The sequence below is a fragment of the Ochotona curzoniae genome, unplaced genomic scaffold, assembly GCF_017591425.1.
Source record: "Ochotona curzoniae isolate NIBS_2020 unplaced genomic scaffold, NIBS_Ocur_1.0 scaffold_3890, whole genome shotgun sequence".
In the NCBI taxonomy this organism is placed as follows: domain Eukaryota; kingdom Metazoa; phylum Chordata; class Mammalia; order Lagomorpha; family Ochotonidae; genus Ochotona; species Ochotona curzoniae.
In genome coordinates this window covers 102444-125476 of record NW_024467115.1, presented here as the reverse complement: position 1 = coordinate 125476, position 23033 = coordinate 102444, and the positions used below count along the sequence as shown (strand labels likewise).

The 23033-nt window shown below is 36.2% G+C and overlaps 1 protein-coding gene across 1 annotated transcript in view; it reads left to right on the top strand.

Annotated features, from left to right (window-relative positions):
* Positions 1 to 15146: 15146 nt before the first annotated feature.
* GPRC6A (G protein-coupled receptor class C group 6 member A) overlaps positions 15147 to 23033 on the top strand; it is a 33980-nt gene continuing 26093 nt past the window's right edge. The window contains 1 exon segment of the mRNA XM_040965646.1: positions 15147 to 15248. Within this exon segment, the coding sequence (XP_040821580.1) occupies positions 15147 to 15248 (102 nt within the window).

Below are 23033 nucleotides of genomic sequence, written 5' to 3'. Positions count from 1 at the left end.
ATAGCAGTACTTGTTGGGAAAGGTCTCCTTGCACTGACAAAGGGCTTCTTCTCACATGGTAGTCCTAGTAGTTGAATGCAATCAGTCCACCCACTCACACACCTAGTGCTTTAGGCTTGTAACTCCCCAGGCGGACTTTCCACATCGTCTTCTCCACCAGAGCTTGCTCGTTTCATAGGATTCAGCTCGATAGTTCTAAATGTCAAGAGGTTTTCACCCTCAGACCCATCCTGTGAAAGAAACCCTGTGTAAATGCAAGAAAACTACTTACTTATATCACCAAAACAAACAAAAAAATGTTCAGAAAAATTACTGGAATTTCTTTTGAAATTCTTGAAATACAGGCCACTTGACATCCAAAGTGTATGTAAGTCATATAGATACTAAGTGAATACCTGACAATTATTCAGTGGAGCAGTTGGAAAAAAGAAATCCAATATCTTTTGAAAACACACATAAAATTGTTGACCTTATTTTAAGCAAGCTGCCTACCTAACAAAATAACATTGCAGTGTTTTGTGAATCTAATTTTCATTTACTTGTTTTAAGTATTTGAAAGGCATGTGCCCAGAGACATAGGAGAGTGTTCTGGTTCACCCTCAAACACTCACAGCTGTCAGTGGTTGGCCAGGAACAAACCAGGATCCAGTTACTCAAGCTGAATGCCCCACTCAGGTAGTGGAGACCAAGCAATGTCCTTACCACTTGCTGTCTTCAACCATGCACACTGGCAGGAGGCTGGATGAGGAAGTGGGGCCAGGACTCAAACTCCAGCACCACAATATGGGACACAAAATGACATCTTAATTTTTCACCAACCAAACATCCACCTGTTCTTTGAGATTCTCTTCAGAAATAAATCAATCTATCACATGAAAGGAGATTGAAATCAGGAGTGGAATACCCAGCACACACACACATACAAAACACAGCCCAGGATAAAATGACTTCACTGAAAAGTTATACAATTCTTTACAGAATTAACATCAACCCTTGTCAAACTTGAGTTGTAATGGAACCAGTGTCTAGAAAGGCAAAACCTGCTATGCCAATTTGTGATTATTATGAATAACTTGAGTTCTAGAAACCGATGTTTTAGTGAAGTAATAGTGACAACCAAATCATAATAGCCTGGATAGAAAAACAGATAAACAAGGAGAATGGTCTTCTATAACAGTGATTCTTAAGAGTGTGTTCTTAGATATTATTTTTAAAACAATATGTGTATGATATAAACTCTCTCCTTGGAGAGAATAATAAATTTATGTACACATGAACAAAATTTTGTTCACAGATTTAGTAAGTCCCAAATAAACAATATCTGAAACATCTGATTCATTTTTTATAAAAAAAAACCACAGGATTTCTGAAAGAGAAGACTATTATAAATTCCCAGATAACAAGATTTTCAAAACAGTATGTGCCACATGAAAGAGGAAATGAAAAGCAATTTGGAATTAGCTACATTTCTGCTTACACTCTTAGTGGCTCTAGACAGTCTGAATTTGTTTTCTACTTCTTAAATTGGAAAAAGTAGTTCTTACCTAGAGTAGGCCTCCTGGGTGCTAGGTTCAGATTCTTGAATCCCTTTCAGCTCCTTTGCAGCTTCAGCTTCTGCTTTTTTCCAGTGACCAGACCAGAGGCCACCACTAGAGAGCACTGGGCACTCGGGAGGAAGAGTCTTGCTGTGGCTGCTGGGACCACTATTGCCCACAGGTTGAGAAAGAGCTGGCACCTGGACGTAGCATGCCCAGCTCCTTGATTTCACGGTGGGTAACACTGAGCTGTAACATGTAAACTGCAGCTCTGAAGCCGTCCTCCGTGAGACCATCAAGACTTTCCCTCTTTGCTAGGTTTTTTCACCAACTCTGTTCTACCACACCTCTTTTGAGAAACACGTAAAGTCATAATTTGTAGTTGAATACTTGATTGGATTCTGCTGGTGTAAGACATCATATGGTAGAGTTGTTGTGAAAATGAAATGAAATATTACAAAGGAAAACCTCATCCTGTGCCTGAAAGTAAAGTTTTAATGAAAAAGTATCTAATTTATTTTTAAATTTTGAAACAAAATGCTCTCTTTTTCATTGCACAAGGTTTCTGAGATATATCTTTCACCTGAATTTTTTGTAAAAGCTTTATGTTCTCTGAGACTACTTTATAAATGCAAAAAGCACTTAAAATTTTTCATTCTAAGGACAAATCTTTAATTGCAAATCAAAGTAAGGTCAGGTCAATTAAATCCATTCACTCTAGTGTCTGGGTGAGTTCTGTTGCTTCCTTGTTGAGTTTCTGTCCAGTTGATCGGTTCATTCATGTTAATGGAGTATTAAGGTCCCCACTAGTATTGTATTGGAGTCTATTCATTAATATTTGTTTCCCATACCTAGGTGCCCTGGCATTTGGTACATATACATTTACTATGGTGATCTCTTCCTACTGAATAAATCTTTGATCTTTTTGTGGTATGCTTCTTCATCTCTTTTACTGTTTTTCACATCAAAGCTTGTATTATCTGATATAAGCATGGCTATGCCAGATTGTCTTTCCTTTCTATTAGCTTGGGATATCTTTTTCCATCCTTTCACTTTCAATTTCTGCCTGTCTTTGTTGGTGAGATGTGTCTCCTATAGGCAACAGATAGATGGGTTTTGTTTTTTTGATCCACAGGGCTTGATTGATGAGTATAAACCATTTACACTCAGGGCTAATATGAATAGACTAATTTTGTCCCGTCATTTTAGCAATGGATTGTTCATTGTGTGATTTAGTCCTCTGTTGTCCTTTTGCTAGGATGCTTTCCAGGTTTTCCTTCAGTTTTGGTAGGTGCTATTCCTTTTCTCTGTCAAGAGAACATCTTTAAGCATCATCTGTAGAGCAGGTCTGGAAGAGGTGTATTCTTTTGAGTTTTTCTTTACTGTGGAAGAATTTTATTTGATTTTCAAAGACAAAAGAGAGCTTGCTGGATACATTATTGTGGGCTGAAAATTTTTCTCTTTATAACCCTGAATATGTCACTCCATTCTCTTCTGGCCTATAGAGTTGCCTCTGAGAGTTCAAGTGTAAGTTTTGGGTTCCTCTATAAGTCACTTGACTTCTTTCATGTTCACATTTAACGATCTTTTCCTTATATTCAACTGAAAAGAACTCGAGTATCATGTATTGTGGTGATGTTCACTTTCGATCCACTCTGTTGGTAGTTCTGTGCTCCTCCTGTATACTGTTTTCCAATTCTTTCTCCAGAGTAGGGGACTTCTCATTTATTATTTCATTGAATACACCTTTACATCTAGCTTCTCTTTCTGTACCTCCTGGAACTTCCATAACTCTTATATTTGGCCTTTTAATAGTGTCTTTTAATTTTCGAATACTTGTTTGGCTTGAATCAGATCAATTTATGGATTTTAATTATTTCCCCACTGTGATAAGAAATATCTTCTAATTCTGACTCACCCATTCTATTACTGAGGTTATTCACTGAATTTTTAATTTGCTCCATTGTACTCTTAATTTCAAACATACCATCTTTCATTTGATTCATTGCTGCTATTTCCAGTATAGCCTATACCTTAAATTCATTGAACTCCTGTATGTGCTTCTCATCATTGATAAGAAGATTTATTACAAGTTTTTAAAATTCTTTACCCCCATTTTCTTGATGTTTTCGTCAGTTAACTGAGGTTAACAAAGGCTTTTGTTCCTTTGTGGGAGGGGCATAAGTAGTATTCATTGTGCCTCTGTATCTTCTTTTGCTCTTAATTATTGCTATTCTGGTTAGCAGATTCCTATCCTTAGAGCTGAGTTCTAAGTTGTGTTGCATCCTGGTCAAAAAAGTAATTTTACTGATTTCATTTGGTACCCAGTTCTTCATTTGCAGTCACTTGTGCCACTCTTATGCTAAGTAGCTTTCTACCATGGTCTGATTACTGGCTCACCACTCTCCAGTTACTGGCTAACCACTCTCCAGCCCCTGGGATTCCACACTGTAGCTGCACCCTTGCCTGCACAGTCTTTCTCCCACTCCCAACTCCAGCAAGTCATGGGATTAGGGAGATGACAACTATCCTATCCTGTGTCCTGGTCTTGCTGGAGCAAGCAAGGCCTATTTTGAGTGGAAGCTGTAAGATGACAAGTCAATAATATTTTCCCTGTTGGGCCAATGCAATGTGCTGAGCCAGAACTGGTTTTGTTTCTGGCTTAGTGCATGCACAGCTTATTGTTGTTCCTCTGTTCCAGCAGCCTTTTCCACACTGTACAAAATAGCACCTGATGTGGCACTGGGTCTGCTGGCTGCTAGTTCTGGGAGCCATCGGGACTTATTTCAGGTGGAATCCTTAGGATGCCAATTCGGTACTGATTTCCCTGTGGGAGCAGTGCAATGTGCTGAGCCCATCCAAACAGGAGTGGATAAAGAAAGCATGGTACACCTACACCATGGAATACTACTTAGTCATCAAAAAGAATTAAATTCTACCATTAGCAACCAAATGGTCCCAACTAGAGATCATTATGCTCAGTGAAATAAGTCAACCCCAAAAGGTCTGATATGATATGTTCTCTCTAATATAAGGCAACTTACATGAAAAATATGAAATCAAAAGTCTCTTTAATACTGTTTATGCTACATCCCAGGGAGTTTGATATTTTTGCTCTTATTTTCATTCATTCAAAAAAGTTTTTGCTTTTCTTATGAATTTCCTCACTGACTCGGTCACACAGTAACATCAATTCCTTCAGGAAGGTCTTTGATTTTCTTTCTCATTTCTTTAGCAACATATTGTTCATTTGGTAGCATGTTATTTAACTTTATGTTGTAAATTTTCAATTTTTCTCTGTGTTGTTGAATTTATTTTATGAATTTTCACTTACGGGGATATATAGTAACTGCATAATAGACTATCACATGCAGATTTGAAGATACAATGCAGTGTGCATCTCTACTTCCAGCTCAAAGATAAACTCCCAATGAAATTGCTAACTATATCTTGACAATAAGATGTTGGACTCTTTGCCATTGTTGATGCCTATAATGTCAGAATACACTTTCACAGAGGAATGATAGACTTATGACTGTTTTGAAGGAGTATATTACTGTATTAATGTAGGGAAAACTAGTGGGGGAAGGAGATTTGATAGGGCATAGAAAATCTCAGAGTCTTGGAATTGTATCATGGAATAAATAAATTTTGAAGTTATTTTGAAAAAGCCAATAAATTATGACTAAATGAAAATTTCACAGCAAAATATTTCATTTACTTTAATCTCAAGGGGATATGTGGATTGCCTTGATTTGAGCAGGGCACATACACACAGACATCATATATGTCCCAAATAAGTAAGTATAGTTACAGTTACTCATTAATCGACAATTTTGTGACAAAGATGTACTTTCAAAGGCAGAACTGCAAAGAGATAAGGAGAGACAGAAGAAAAGATACTCTGTCTGTTGTTTGCTTCCAAAAGGTCTCAACAGCCAGGAAAGGGCCAGACCAAAGCTGGAAACCAGGAGCTTCCTCCAGGTCTTCCACAGGGTACAAATATCAAGGATTTAAATCATTATCTGCTATGCTCTCAAGCATATTAGTCAAACTGTCTAAAGAGGAGCAACCAGGACCTTCTCGTAGGAACAAGAATCTGTATTGAATGCCATCATTGCAGGCATGAGTTTACACACTACACAACAATGTTGGCCCATAATCGACACTTTTCATGAAGAGTCTTCTAAATAAAACTCGGTGTGTACATGTTTTAAATATATTTAATTTGAAAAGTGGCGCTGTAGGGCCCGGCGTGATATCGTAATTGTTAAGGTCCTTGCCTGGAGCACCACCAGGATCCTATATGGGACTAGGTTCTAATCCTGGCAGCTCCATTTCCCATCCAGCTCTCTGCTTGTGGCCTGGGAAGGCAGTCTAGCATGGGCCGAAACCTTGGGACCCTGCATCCACATTGGAGACCTAGAAAGCAATTCCTGGCTCCTGATCGGCTTCGGATGGGCGGAGCAAGGGCTGTTGCAGCCACTTGGGGAGTGAACCATAGGAAGGGAGATCTTCCTCTCTGTCTCTCCTCCTCTTTGTACATCTGCCTTTCCAATAAAATAAATAAATCTTTAAAAAAAGAAAAGGAAAGAAAGGTGGAGCTGTACTGAAAGTGAGAGATATTTTTTCCATCAGTCTACAACAGGGTGAAGCCTGGAACAGTCAAGGACGGCCCAAGGCTTTGGGACCCTGCACCCGTGTGGGAGACCCGGAAGAGGCTCCTGGCTTTGGATCGGCATAGCATTGGCCGTTGCGCTCACTTGGGGAGTGAATCAGCAGATGGAAGATCTTCCTCTCTGTCTCTCCTCTCTGTATATCCGCCTTTCCAATAAAAAAATAAATTAAATAAATAAACCTTAAAAAAAAAAAAAGAAATTCCTGGTTGCTGGGTTAGAATCAGCTCAGCTCTTGCTGTTGTGGCCACTTAGGGAGTGAATCAGCACATGGAAGATCTTCCTTTCTGTCTTTCCTTCTCTCTGTATATCTGACTTTCCAATAAAAATAAATAAATCTTTAAAAAATAACCTTTGTTTCACTTATGAATAACCACCAATGTTTCTTTCCAATTTCAACAAACGATAGGGTAATGCTTTCTTTTAGATTAATGTAAAAGTAATTATATGTTTGCATTAGTGAAGAAAATGGATTAGTTCAGTCACTGTGTAAAGGTAAATAATGTACTATTTTATGTGTATTTGGGAATGACATCATAAATAGTATCGAGTACACATAATAAATGAAAAATTCATGTTGCAAATCAAATCAAATGTTAAATGTAGATGTCAAACAGCAGCTGGCCCATAAGAGATACCTACTAAATACTTACTACAAAGGTGAATGAAAAGGGTATTACTCCTCCATTTTTGCCTTTATTCAGAAGAAAAACTTTGTCATAACCCAATGATACAAAATTAAGTAAGTCATGACTGTCCTTTCAAAAAAAATCCTGTGATTACCTAGGTTGGTCAGTAGTAATCTGGTTATTTTTTTATGTTTTGTTTATGTCACTAACACATCTGAAAGTTTTTCTGGCTAGAGGTTAATTTTGAATGTCCATTGGAATAATGATGTTGACATATCTCTCTGGCCATTAGCAGGAAGTCAGGTAGGAAGTCTAGCAGTCTGGAGACAAACCCATAACAACATGAAATATTGACACTACAGGTGGGCCTTTTTACTAGCTATGCCACAATGTCAATCCCCATTTCCTAAATTTCTGGCTACCAAGGGGATGCAATTCCTTTTTGGAGGTAGAATTCTTCTTCCTTTAAACTAAGAGAATTCTGCAGTTTCTACTACAAAATTGTGTCCTTACAGAGACCTGCTCAATGCGTATGAACAGTTCAAAAGTGCACTCTGAAATCTCTAAATGAATTAAGCATAGCCCAGATCTAAACAAGTTTTTCCTCACTTTCAGACTATCTATATATTGCATGTTTCCTACTAAATCTGGTGCAGGTGTATTTATTATTTTATATAGTACATTATGTAACAAGATATGCTATTTTATCAAACATTTAATTTCAAACCACAGTAGATGGTCAAAGAGATGAGGAAAATTAACTACTCGTGGAGGAGTTTTATTTGAATGGAATGGGCAAAGCATCAAGTCTTTCTAGCCCTACTATCTCTAATTTAAAAATCAAGTAATTGAAATTATTTTCTCAATGTGTAAATAAGAGTTTTAGTCATGTTTTATTCATTATTATAGATAATACAAAAGAAATCATCTAAAATTTAAGACAGCACAGATGATTTATGATAAATTTGTCACATATTGGTTACTATAAAATCATGTTCAATTTTTTAGGATAAATTAATGAATACAATATTTTTCCTAATAAACTCAATTTCATTGCTCAGTTGCAAAAAATGCTATAAGTATGTCCTTTATTTACAATCCCCGTTCTATGAATATTTAAGATTTTAGCATTCCTTTTTCTCATTATTCTTTTCTGTGTTTTGTGAAATGCACATGTGACTCTACTCATTTTAGTCACTCTTCCATTAGTACGTTGGATGAGATCTATTGTTTTTTAAACATAAATTGAAGTCAATAATGTTTTTCAGAACTAAGGCAATTTGCTCAAATTACACAAAATTAGTTTTGCTTAAATTACTAGTTTTGTAATTGCGTCTCTGAGGGCAATGGTTAACTATGGCTCCTCTATAATATGGTCCCAAGAATTGTGTACAATAAATTTCTTACCCATTTGTCCTTCTGTTTGGAAGTTTTTGATCCCAGAAACCATCTTTATATAACAATTTATCACTTGGAGAGCTGAGTAAACGCTATCCTTTCTGTTATATATTGCTTTTGGGAGCTAGTGCAGGCTAAATAGCAATAGAATCCCAAATACATTAGTTAAAAAATTATCTTTTTGAACTCACATCTAGGTCAGTTTTAGGACTTAAATGAGAAGATTTTGTATTTTGTGATGAAATCTTGGGTATTTTCCACTTAAGATCGAGAAAAGGCAAACATTCACCTACATTCCTCTTATTCAACATCATACTGGAAGTCTTAAGCAGTGTGGTAATGCAAGAGGTAAAAGGCAAACTTACTCAAAAAGAACATACATTTATTTGAAAACATGATTGTCTATACAGAATATCTCAAAAGATACCCCCAAAAGATTCTAGAACTCGTTTCACAAGACCACATGATACAAGTTCGATATATCAAAGTCAACAAAATTTCTATATGCTACCAGTGAACAATTAGAAACTGACTTGCAATGATATATAAACTATTGACAGAATAAATAGTATCTTTTCCCAAATGATCATTACTAATTTAAAAGCTGAAAAAAGGATACCTAACATTTTAAATGTCATGTGAAAAAAACCTTATTTTTAATAAACTTTGGAAAGCATTATTCCTTTCTGTATAATGAATTAAAAAAAAAACAATAGAACAAGAAAATAAATAACATCAAGTAAATATGAAGCAGTTGGCTATATACGTCCCAAAGATTACAACAGTGCTTCTTCTTTTTAAGATTTATTTATTTATTCGAAAGACAGAGTTATAGGAAAAGAGAGATGTTTAGTCCATTGATTCACTCTCCAAAAGACTATAGTAGCCAGGTCTGTGCCAGGCTAAAGCCAAGAGTCAAGATCCTCACTCTGGTCTTATACATGAGTGACAGAGCTCCAAGTACTTGAATTTCTTCCTCTGCCTTCTTAGGTACTTTAGCAGGACTCTGGATGTCAAGTGAAGTAGCTATGATTTAAACTGGCACTCTGATACCTAATGATAGTTTTGCAATCAATAACTTAAGTGACTGAACACCACTGTCAGACTCGAACAGCGCTTCTTTTTTTACTGCTAGACAGGCACTTTGACCAACTAAGCCACAGGGCCCTCAAGTGCTTCTTTTTTTAAAGAAAAAATTATTATTATTATTATTTTGCTGTTGTTCCTCTGCTGGATCTGTCCCTCTCACTCCACCTTATACCAGCTCTCTGCCGTCAGCCATCTTCTCTGAAATCCTTTTTTTATTATTTGAATGAGAGTTACAGAAAGAGAGGCACACACACACACACACACACACACACACACACAATTTTCCAACCACCACTTCCCTAAAAGCTGCAGTGACCAAGTCAGTGCTTGGCCAAGGCTGGTCCAAGTCAAAGTTAGGAGCCTAGAATGCCATTAATGTCTCTCATGTGGGTGATAGAAGCTGAAAAACCTCATCCAGCAATATCAGGGAGCTGAATATTAAGTGCATGGGTAGGGTGCCAAATTGAAAGTGGAACAGTAGAGACTCAAACAGGAGCTTATACAGAATGCCAATTATAGGCAGTAGCTTACCTCTATGCTTTAATGCTGTCCCCTGAAGTCATTATGAAATATTCAGATTTGCACATCAAAACCAGCAACAAATGCATGAAATATTGTTGATCAATCTAGAGTGTTACATTTTATGAATTCCTCACATTAAGGCTAGGATATTTGAATTGTAGAAGGTGTGATGGAAAGAATGTTTTTCAGTCTAAGCTGAGAAAGAAGAAAATCAAACAAGATGTCTTCAACTGAACTGCAGTTCAGAGTTAGCTCCTTCAGAAGGGCAAATTGGAGGAAAGGGTTGCGGAAAGAAACAGCAGTGGGCAAAGGAATAAGCCAATAATCACACACCTTCAGTTTTCACAGCAAAGTTCATGGTGGTTAATATTATGGCATGTTGAAAAATATTATATCCAGCTTACAGGGATAAGCAGGTGTGTCTGATTAGAAATGCAGACAGACCTGAGACAGTGGTAACTCCAAAGAGACTGAAGGGATCAATGATATTCCCATGGCCATTACGCTGCTGGGAAATTGTTCTTGCTACAAGCAGTTTGCAGTTTGCTTAAAAAAGAAGGCAGGGAAGACTGTGCTTAGATTCTTGAGTTCACAGACTGCTGACACCCGAGACCAAAGACCAAACTGTTGTGGACAATAGTCTGCAAGTGGGCAAAAGTTCAACAGCAAGGTCAAGGCCCGCATGTAGAGGTCTGCAGTTGGGCAATGATTCAGGGTCATAGAATTACATGCTTTACAAACACATACAATGGACTTGTATTGTTTTTCAACTTGTCAATGGCATTCTAGAGCAAAATTTCAAAAGATTTTAGTTATGGCATCAAAGAATAATAACACTAAATCCATAGAATCTATATTTATTTATCCTTAAATGTAAACTGTTTGCTGTTAGAAATAAGGGAAGGGATCATTTAGTAACAGAAAAGTAAACAATGGTTTTGTCATGAATTTTTATGAAATCACAATAGCTAAAAATAGGGGCAGGCACTGTGACTCAGGTGATTAGTTGAAGATCCCATGCCAGACAGCCTGGTTTGAGTCACGGATACTCTCCTTCAGATCCTGACTTCCTGATGATTCACTTTAGATGCAGCAGATTAAGGCTCAAGTACTTGAGTCTCTTGTACCAATGGGATAGACCTGGATAGAGAGCCACATTCCTGGCTTCAGCCTGGCTCAGCCCCAGCTTTTGGGAGCAACTGGGGAGTAAATAGCAAATGAAGAATATCTACACCTCTGCCTTTCAACTGAATTAATACTTAAACATAATTCAACATGCTACTTGAATAACATTTCAGATAATGACATACTGATAATTTTTCCATATTCTGTTTTGCTAAAAATCTAAGCTTTCACATATAACTCAGGCTTCGTTAAAATTGAACACATATCGGGCTCGGCGCAGTGGAGCAGTGGTTAAGGTCCTCGCCTTGCACGCCCGGGATCCCATATGGGCGCCGGTTCTATCCCTTCCAGCTCCCTGCCTGTGGCCCGGGAAAGCAGTGGAGGACAGCCCAAAGCTTTGGGACCCTGCATCCGCGTGGGAGACCCGGAAGAGGCTCCTGGCTTCAGCATCGGCATAGCATCGGCCGTTGTACTCACTTGGGGAGTGAATCATCGGACGGAAGATCTTCCTCTCTGTCTCTCCTCTCTGTATATCTGCCTTTCCAATAAAAAAATAAATAAATAAATAATAATAAAAATAAATCTTTAAAAAAATTTAACACATATCTTTCATGATTAACTGATGCATCAAAGCAGCACAAAATATGTTTGAAGACATGAAAATCATATTAACATAAATTAAAATGGCATATAAAAGTAAAAATAAATTGCAATAACATTTGACTAACATGGAAAGCAAATAATTACATATGACTTCATATTTTGGATGATTCTATTTTTAAATTCTATGTACCCTCATTTTCAAAACCTTAAAACATTGTCAAATAGAGTAACAAAAAAATGTATTAGGGACAATGTAGTGGTGCATCGCGCTAACCCTCTGCCTATAATGCTGACATCCCATATGAGAGGGGGTTTGATTCCTGGCTGCTCCATTTCAAGTCCAGCTCCCTGCTGATGGCCTGAGAAAGCGTTGGAATGGGTTTTGCCCTTGGGCTCCTGACCCCACTTGGGATTCCTAGAGGAAGCACTTGGCTCTCAACTTCAGACTGGCACAGCTCTGGCCATAGCAGCCATTTGGGGAGTGAACTACAGATGGAGTATATTTCTTGTGAAAACTTGCATATGTATATGTATGCATGCATGGGTCTATCTCTTTGTGTAACTCTGACTTTCAAGTAAAATAAATAAATATTTTTTTTAAAAAAGGAGAATTATAAAACCAAAGTGTGAGAGTACGCATTTTTCATAGCAGGTAAAAGTCTGCATCCTTGTGCCTGGCATTGATTCTCAACTCTAGCTCCTGACTTGACCGTCCTCCTTATGCAGATCCTGAGAAGCAGTGGTGAAGGTTCAGGTAAATTCCTTGCTTCAGATTGTGCTCCCTGTCCCACCCCATCACACCTTCCACAAGCTGCTGGGGACCCTTGGGGAGTAAACCAACCATAAAACTACAACTCTGACTCTTTGTTTCTCTGTTTTTGTAAGAAGTAAATTTAAAAATCCAGATTATAAAATAAGCATAATCAGATTCAACTGCAAAAGAAGTGCATGTTAGGTGCATTCATGTTCTTGCCATAAATGTGAACTAAACTCCAATTTTATAAGTCAGTGTGTAACCACTTAATTCTTTAAAACTTAGCTATTATAACTACTAATCTATAACTTAAATCACATAAAATATGATTGATTATATTTACAATGATGAGCTAATATTGGAGAGATGCATGAGTGACATGTCAATTGGTCCCCACAGAGATAATAGGTAAATTATCAAGGATATGCAGGATATACTAGATGATTATATTAGAAAAATCAACTTAATGGAAAATTCTATGGCAAGTTTCCACTAAACGCTCTATGGATTGGAGCTGCTTTCAGCATTTACTTAGTGTTAAAAATGAGAGAATGCAAGAGGCCCATAAAAGAGGGAAATTGCAAAAGTTGAGACAGGAAGTGATTAAGCTAAAAATGAGGATTTTAATAGAGCTAAGTTCATGATAAGGGTGATTTCTGTGATGACTCTGTTCCGGTGTATTTATAATTATAGACTTACACAGAGAATAGTAACTCTAAGGTTCCAGCAATGGGCACAGATTAGAATTACAGTTATTTCATTGTCTGTTTTGCTGTGATGGATCCCAATGTTTAAGACAAAACAAGGGGTACTTACAAAACTTGAGGAATCATGAATGTATATGACAAGGAAAATTTGAGTTTTAATTTAAAGTATAGAAGGTAAAATGGGCTTTTTAAATTCATGACACCATGTTTGATTAAGATTCATTTTGTCAAATAGGGAAAGTCTTCACTGCTTTATCCAATGTGTGGCAGGCATGGAGTGCTTCCTAAGCGAACAGCTTCACAGAAATTCCAGGACGATATAAAGCTTTCTGCCAAAGATGATCTTTGATGTTTACAATGCAAGGACACATCCAGGCTGGCTAGCAACTCAAACTTTCTATAGTCTCCCTCAACAAAATCACCTGATCTGCACATTGAACCTACAATATCCAGACAAGATCTGAGAACTAAAATTCGTTTGTGTGCAGCTCTGAGGTCTAACAGAGAAACAAGAAATTCTCATAGGAGTCACAAGAGAGAAAAAGACATAGTAAGAAAACTCTCTGATGTTTTTGACTGAAAACTTAATACCTGGATGAAATTACCAAGAAAACGGAAAGGAGTAGAATCAATATATTACAGGGCTTTGGTAAATTAAAGAGAAATAATTAAAAATAAGTCATTTGCATTTCAATAGATACATACTCAAGCATAAGGATGTATTATTATTTCATTAAGTCAGCTTATGCCTAAACATGCAATAACCATGAATCAAAAAATTAAACACACATGATGCTATTGCTGTGTTTTTTGCCTATGTGACTCAAATATATAAGTGATATTGTCATAGGTAATATGAAATTATAAGTAATTCTGAAAATTCCATACAAAATGAAAAATAATCTTTCCTCAATTTAAACTGGTTATATTTCCAAAAAGGCTACTATATATGATATAAAAAGGCTTCATTATATTTATAAAAATTCTATGGCTATAGACCCCATAGATGTTTACATTTACCTAATGCATATTGAACTATGTGAAAGTCATGTAGAATACATGTCTGGTGTTTTCTTTATAGAATATCAAGCAACCTGATCCCAATTATAAATTGCCAGTGGATCTCCCCAATGTTTTTTTTTTTTTTGAGACAAATTATCTTGTTGTTTAGCCATGATAAATGGCTTCTCTTCCAAATATTTTCACTTAAGAAATACAACACCAACATCCTTTTAAATTAGCCAGAGTTTCTGACTATATTTGAATAACTCATCTTCTTCGTATTGTTTTATTAAGGTTTTATGATGTCTTTATTTTATTCATTTATCTATTTTTTTAAAGATTTTTATTTTTTTATATATTTTTTTTTATTGGAAAGGCAGATTCACTCCCCAAGTGAGCACAACGACAGATACTATGCTGATCCCAAGCCAGGAGCCTCTTCCGGGTCTCCCACGTGGGTGCAGGTTCCCAAAGCTTTTGGCCGTCCTTGACTGCTCTCCTGGGCCACAGGCAGGGAGCTGGAAGAAAAGCGGGGCTGCCAGGATTAGAACTGGTGCCCATATGGGATCCCGGGCGTGCAAGGCGAGGACCCCAACCACTGTGCCACCGCGCCGGGCCCTATTCATTTATTTTTCATGATACAGTTTGTTAAGCTCATGAATTCTCCCTCTCAACCTACCCATATATCCTCTCCCATACTTTTTTTAAATGAAAAATACACTCTAATAAACTATGAAATTAAAATAATATGGTATAAAATTAATGATAGGGGTTGTACTGTCAGTCATACCTATAGTAAAATATAGACTGTATCTGTGAGTATTTATAACTTTGTACATATTATTTAACCACTCTAAACCTTATTTTTCTTTCTTACAAATATGGAGATCTTGTTAATAATAACTAGTTTGAAGAATAGTTAGGTAGACATATATAACACCTATCATGTGTACTTAGTTGTAAGATTTCATAGAAAAATTCAGAAGTTAAAATCTTTTTTTCTGTCTGAAGGGCTATGAAAGGGAGAGAGAAATTCCTATCCACTGATTATAAAAGCCTGTGACAGCTGGGACTCAATGGAGTGCAACTCCACTCAGACCTCCCATATGGGGGAGAAGAGTTTGAGTCCTCACTCCTATTTCCTGAGATGCACGCTGGCAGGCTGTCGGAATCAGGAGTGGCTTACTGGGTGGATAATTGGTGCACAGGTAAGTGACTGCCATTGACACCCACATCCCACATCGGCAGGTTGGCTTCCAGTTCCATCTATTCTCGTTCTGATTCAACTTCCTGTTAATCTCTACTTTGGGAAGAAATAGATTGTGGCTCAAGGTCTATTGTTGCCATCATTTGTGGGAGACCAAGGATGAATTACCAGATTCTTGTTTTTGGCCCAGCTTGGTCCAAAACTGTTGCTGGATTTTTGGAAACCAGTGTAAGAAAAATTTCCTTTTTTCTGTTCTTTTCTCTTCCTCTTCCCCTTCCAGTCTGTCTCCCTATCTCTTCCACTCTCCTTTCCTGCCTTCTTCCTGTCTCTTCCCTCAAAAAATGAGAGAAAACAGATTAATTTAAAACACAACTCACAATTATGACTCAATAAGAAACAGTGAAAATAAAAGTAACCAGGTTTTATTTTTTTTAATTGAAATTGTTATCAAAATTTTTCCACAAGACAAACATCAGGTCTGATGGTTTTCTAGGTAATTCCTTTCAAATATTTTTGAAAGAACTACTACAATCCTTCACTATAATACACACAGAATTTCAGAAATGAAAGCAAAGGAAATACTGTGCAACTCATTTTACAAAGTCAGTATATCCTGAACCAAAAACTAGACAAGACATTACATTAGAAATTCAAGTTATAGACTATCCCTTAGAAGCAGAGATACAAACAAACTTCAACAAAATTTGATATACTGCGACAATATATTAAAAATATTGTTTTTGTATATGTAATAACCAAACAACCAAAAGAGGTTTACTCCAGGAAGGCAAGAATATATCAACTGTGTAAAGCTAATCAGCATAATTGATAATATTAACAGAAGGAGAAAAACACTTTAAAAAAAGAACAGTAATAAAAATAAACAGGTTGTGATGACATTTTTGCTGTTGTCTCAGAGAAAGAATTGCATTCATGAAATTTATTCCTTCTTTTTACTTTAATTTTGAATTATAAAGATGATGATAGTGATAATGATGATGACGTTGATAATGGTGATGGTGATGATAGTGGCAACAGAAAGGATGACGATTCTCCACTCAGAAAATTTTTTGGGGCCTAGCACAGTACCTCAAATGGCTAATCATCTGCCTGTGGGACAGCATTCAATGGGGGTGCTGATTCTACTCCTAGCTGCTCCACTTCTGATCCAGCTCCCTGCTTATTAAGACCAAGAAAGCTTGGAAGATACAAGTGCTTGAACCCCTGCACCTACATGGGAGACTGGAAAGAAGCTCCTCACTCTTGCCTTCAGATTAGCTCAGCTCTGGACATTGCAACCATTTGGGGAATGAAGCAGAGGATGGAAGATGATATCTCTCTCTCTCTCTCTCTCTCTCTCTCTCTCTCTGAGGTTCTCCTTCTTTAAGCAAGTCTTTTAAAGTAAAGTAAATAAGTCTTAGGGAAAAAAAATAAGAATAAGAAGAGAAAATTTGTTTCAGAATTCAACATCCTGACTATATTTTTAGAATCTGAATGAACAGCAAAAAAAGATATTCTCAGTCAGGGAGCTCAGGTAAGCTAAGTTTAACATTTTTTCCTCTGTACCATGGCAATAAATTTATTTATTAAGACCCCATATTTGCTTAGAAGTAAATAATTTAATGTTAAGTATTTGTTGAACACTTAATCGGTGCTCACTACTTAAGATTCATCAATGAACAACAAAAAAGACCCTATCCTTGTGAATTTTATATTCTAGCCAGAAAAAAATGGATAATTACAAAATAGGCTACAAAATTACAAAATAGGCTAAGATTACAAAATAGGCTAAAAAGACATACATATGGACAAAATGCAAAATAATATATATTAGAGTGATCAAGAGGGTTGAGGGTAAGAAGAACTGAGGGCAAGGACAATTGGGTTCAAAAATAATAGTCTGTTTGATAACATCTTTTCCAAAGTGTGGCATCATAAAGCAATAAACACTTTATTATATTTCTTGCTCTAATGAGTCTTAGGCAAGATTCAGCTAAACAATTGTAATCCAGGTGGCATTAACTGAGATCACTAGATGATATTACTGGTGGTAGGGCTGTTTTGGATAGTCGCTGACACTTTGCTTACCTTTGTAGTGTTTTAGAATGCTGGCCTGAGACGCTGTCAGCTGAATCACCAGCACATGGCCCCCCTCCTTCAACGTGCCATCAGCGGAGCTGCATTCATACCCAGGAACCTTGGTTTCTAAGAATGTCCCAAGCACCAAGAAGGATAAGCTTCCCATTTCTTATGGAATTTGACTAGAAATTGGTGCAGTGTTAAAATAGTGATAGAAGTAAACAAAACTCAGGTGAAGGATCATAGATACTAATCTATCATTAGGAGGAAGATTAATGAATTTATGGACAGCTCTACAATCCATTTTCCAGACATTGGTTATCTGCACTGTTTTATCTTATAATATACTCTTATTTCCTTTCCAAATCCCTGAGCATGTCATCACTTACGGCATCAACTTCAGTCTTACTATCTGGACCACATCCTTTTCCAAACTCTCACTTCTTGCAGCCTGTAACACTGTGTTTTGGAGTGAAGGACTTGCTTTGAGATATCAGCTTTTTAAGTCTTCATGCTCTATCATTTTTCGATTAACCCTTAAAAACTTTGCTTGACAAATCCAACTTTAGCAACTGAATGTCTTGGCTTTCAAAGCTATTGCATTGGCATGAAATTTTTTTAGGAATATTTTTAGAATCTGTTCAGAAACGTATTTGCTTTTATCACTGTGAGCAAATTGATGTCATAATGGGGGAAACTTGGGATAGAGAAATCGTTTGTTGTATGAGACATTGTGGGCCCAAAATTCTATGTTGAGTGAATGACTTGTTCTTTCACTCAAGAATGGTAATTTTTTTTCATTAGGTGGTATTGATGCAACCTCCAAAGTAGCTTTATTATTCTGTAATTTACCATATTGGAAAACTCTTTTAAAGATCTCCAGTCCATTAATAGTACATTGTATTTTTAATATAAGGAGTTATAAGTTTCATATTAATCAGATAATATTATGCAGAGTTACCAGTAGGTGGGGATGTTGAATGATACTTTTCTGAGTCACATCCTATTCTTAACATAAAAGAAAGGCAGATCTAACGATCTGTCCTTTGTTATGAAATAATATTTTTGTAACATAATTTTTAAAAATTATAAATATTTTAGAAGTTTTATAATAACTGAAGGTGACTGGATTCCACCTATAATATGAATTCTGGGGCTCACGATGTTGTCACTTTAGCTTTTTGCCTCTGGTTTCTCTCGTGGGCTTCAAATCCAAGAGAGCATTAATAATAGACCGCAGCACGATGAGAGTAGAATACAAAATATGAATGATACATAAATGTCTGTTTGACCCCTGTGCTGAAAATACAAGGGTAGTGATTCTTTTTCAGTTAATAATTGCTACTCAGCCAGTACTGCCTGGTGCCAGGTACTAAATTAATTGCTTTTCGTGTTTGGTCTTAAATAATCCCCAGAAGGTCAGCATTGTTAGCCATATCCTTTAAACAAAAACAAAAAAAAATGAGAAATCCAGCTACTTGGTTTCGATTAATAAATGATGGAGACATAATTTGAACTTAACCTTGTCTGACCCTCCTGTTTTGTTTTTGCCTATCTGATAACACATTTCATTTGTTTTAAGAAAAAATCCTCTCAGCCTGGATTATCAGCCATATTTCAATGAAAAAAAAAATACAAGTAATGTGTGTGTTTTGTCAAAATTAATACCGACTGAAGAACTAGGACTTAAAACATAACAGCAAAAGCCCTTGGTGCCAGATTGCAGCATTTGCTCATCATTTCAAAACACAGCTTTCACTTCACTTCATTGTGCGATTAGGTCAATATCCATAGACATGTCCAATTTAACAGCAGCATTTTCCTGATTTGTTCATTATTTCATGGACAAGTTACTCTTACTTTAAAAGAGACATTGTTGAGTCTTCTTAAAATTTATTTGACAAGCAGAGAAGAGAGAGAAGGAGCAAGCTTGCAACAGTCACTTTATTCTCTAAACTCTAGTAATCAAGGGTCTAGAATGCTACAGAAGGCTAAAAAAAACAAACAAACAAAAAACACTAGTTCATGTCACAAAACTATTTTTACAGAGGTGAAATAGTTGTGTTGGCCAAATGGCAACGACTGACAATGGGTAAGGAAGGTCTCCAGGCTGCTGGAAACATACAATATCTTAATCTGCATGTAAATAATTTGCCAACATTCACCAACGTATACACTTAAAGTCTGTGTTCTTATCTGTACATGTATTACACCTCAGTAAATTACAGGTTAATTTGGTACATCATAATGAAGATACAGAGCACAACCAACAGAAAATATGATGTTCAATCACAGAAAATCATTTGTCTACAAAGGCACAGAAGAGATTCATGATAAACTTCGCCAAATGCAATTGTCAGTGTTCAAACCGACAGAGAAAAATGTTTTCCTTCTCATGCAGTAAAGAAGGAAGAAAAGTTTTTTCAAACCAGAATGATTTCATCCTTCCTGGCCTCTATAATTCAGTATTTCTGTGCTCTGATGCATTTTTATTTTTGTTTTTATTTATTTATTTAAAGATGGATCTTAAAAGATCAACAATTTTCTGCTTGTAAGAAACAAGACTAAAGCAAAATGGCACAAAAACATTGGAAACTATGGGAATTTATACAAGATGTAAAATATTATCCAGAAGAAAAATGGTGGTATGATTTTAGTATCAGATAATGAACTAATAAAATGTAAAGCCCATAGTGAAAACAGGATTCTCAGGAATAGAGATGTTTGCATAATGGAATAAATACAGAAATACTTTCAGAATTTCACCATGACATTAAAAATTTTTATTTTACAAATATTTTTGTAAACTTACATGTCTACATTTACTTGGAGGCACTCCCAGCAATGAAATTGCTGGACAATATGCATAGGGATATTTTAAACTGTAGCATATACTGCAGTTTTCCAATGTTTCCATATTTTAGATTCCCACTGGTATTATACGAGAAATCTGACTGCTTAGTGTTGTTTCCTAACCTTGTCACATATTATCGTTCTGAGGTGTCTACTGATATTCATGGTTTTAACTTTCATTTCAATGAAGACGGACCTCTTTTCTTATGATATTGCTTATTTTAATATTCTCATTTGTGCAGTGCCTTTTAAATCCTTTTGCTATTTTTCTACTGTTTCTGATCTATGAGAGTTTTATAAAATATATTCTACATATGAATACTTAATAACAACTATATAACCAGGTGACATTCAAAAATATTTCTTCCAGGGCTGGCATGGTAACCTAGTGGCTGAGGTCCTTGCCTTGCTTGAACCAGAATCCCATATGGGCCCTGGTTCATGTCCCAGCTTCTCCATTTCCTTTTCATTTCCCTGCTTGTGACCTAGGAAAGCAATGGCAGACAGTCCAAACCTTTGGGAGTCTCTACCACATAGAAGACAAAGAAGAAGCTCCTGGCTCCTGGCTTTGCATCAACTCAGTTCAGGCCATTGCAGCCACTTAGGAAGTGAGCCACCTGATGGAAACTGTTTCTGTCTCTCCTTCTTCCACTAAATCTGATTTTCCAATAAAAATAAATCTTTAGAAAATACATTTCTTTCAGAAACTAGTAGCTCAAGTAAAATAACAAAATATTGGAAAGAATAAAGGATATTTAGAAGTTTTTAGAAATAAAATTATATCATAAAGCTCTTAGAATTTGTTTACAAATCACATTAAAAGAATTAAAATCTAATTAAATATTAAAGAAGTTGATGTATCTAAAAAAGCATAAAAACGTTGGTAACAAATAACCATGAACTATAAGCAGTTTATATTCTATCTAATCAGAATGTTTATAATATGGAGATATTTTAAAAACTAAAAATGAAATTAATATAGGATCCAGAAATCCTACCACTTGGCATATGTATAAAAGAAATGACTCATTGTAGCAAGCAGGCGCTGTTTCATCATGTTTGTAGCAACACTGTTCACAATAGTCAAACTATCAAATCAATCAAGGTGTCCAGCATCAGATGAATGGGTGAAAAAAATGTGGTGCATGTACAGAACAGATGCTGTCTTGTGCATCAAAATGGTTGGACTAGAGTACATTATGTTGAGGGAAATAAACCAGAGAAATAAAAACAACAAAATATTCTCTCTTCTAAGTGGAAATAAAAAATAAATACATAGATAAACAAAAACAAAAATAAAAATGCATCAGAGGGGCCCGGCGCGGTGGCGCAAGTGGTTAAGGCCCTCGCCTTGCACGCCCGGGATCCCTTATGGGCGCTGGTTCTAATCCCAGCAGCCCCGCTTCCCTTCCAGCTCCCTGCCTGTGGCCCGGGAAAGCAGTCGAGGACGGCCCAAAGCTTTGGGACCCTGCACCCGTGTGGGAGACCCGGAAGAGGCTCCTGGCTTCGGATTGGCATAGCATCGACCGTTGCGCTCACTTGGGGAGTGAATCATCGGACGGAAGATCTTCCTCTCTGTCTCTCCTCTCTGTATATCTGCCTTTCCAATGAAAAATAATAAAAATAAATCTTAAAAAAAAATGCATCAGAGCACAGACATATTGAATTATAGAAGCCGGGAGGGATGGAATAATTCTGGTTTGAAAAACTAGTGGAATCTGGGCGTGGTTCATTAATTGTAAAAAAGATACTAATATGAGATATTAATGGGAAACAGGCTATAAGGGAGCTCTTTGTATTAAAACTTTGCATTTTTGTTGTGTAAATTTAACACTATTCTGAAATGAAATGTTTAAAAATAATAACTAAATAATAATCCCTTTTTATTTGCTTGAAGTTTTTGAAGATTAATCTTGCAGAAAATTTGCCCAGATGATTATAGCTCTGTGACAGGAAACAAGAGAGAAGGTCAAAAATAACCAGTGAAGAATCATGACAGAACATCTCACTTTCCATGTCTGGAGGCTATTGAGTATGTTTCTTTCTATCCCGAATAAAGGTTAAGAGAGAGCCCTTAAGAACGTAGTCTGGTGATTTGGTTCAACACAGTTTCCCATGATTTTTATCACATATAAAAATGCATTCATTAGATGACAACTAACATCATGTTAAGAAAGAAATAGAAACACTGATGTACAGATATTAATTATTGTTGTTTTTTTCTTCTGCAGATCACTTAAAAAGCTACATCTAATTTTTTAAATCATCAGAAGCCTTTCCTCTTATGTTATCATTAATTGAAATCTTAACTCAGTGTTTTTTTTTTCACTCTGTTTCCTGGAAGATTCTCTTAAAGGCGAGTGAAGAATTTTTTGGTTACTTCATGATCATGAGAAAATGCTTTTATCATCTCTCAGTTGCTAAAGCAAATTATAGTGATTATAAACCAACCATAAAAGTGAAATGTGAAAAAATACACCAAGAGACAGTACCAACTTCCCAGAGTTGAAAAATAATTGTTATGATTTTTCCTGTTTGTCCCTTTATAGCCTTTGAAGAAAAATGTGCAACCCTTTGATCTGTTTTCCAAGATTTATATATACTTTGTTATTGTTAGGCAAACACAAAGAATCATGATTTTCAAATCAAATGTTTGCATCACACCTCATTAAAGAGAAAGGCAAACAGTTTACATTTTATCTTTTATCCCACTTATCTGAATAGTCTAGGATAACAAGATAAAAATATTAGGAAATTAAGTGTAATGTCCCCCAAATTTCATCTCTTTCAAGGTATTGATCATATAGCAATGATATTTACAATTTTAAACCTTCCCTAAAATATTTGATGCATT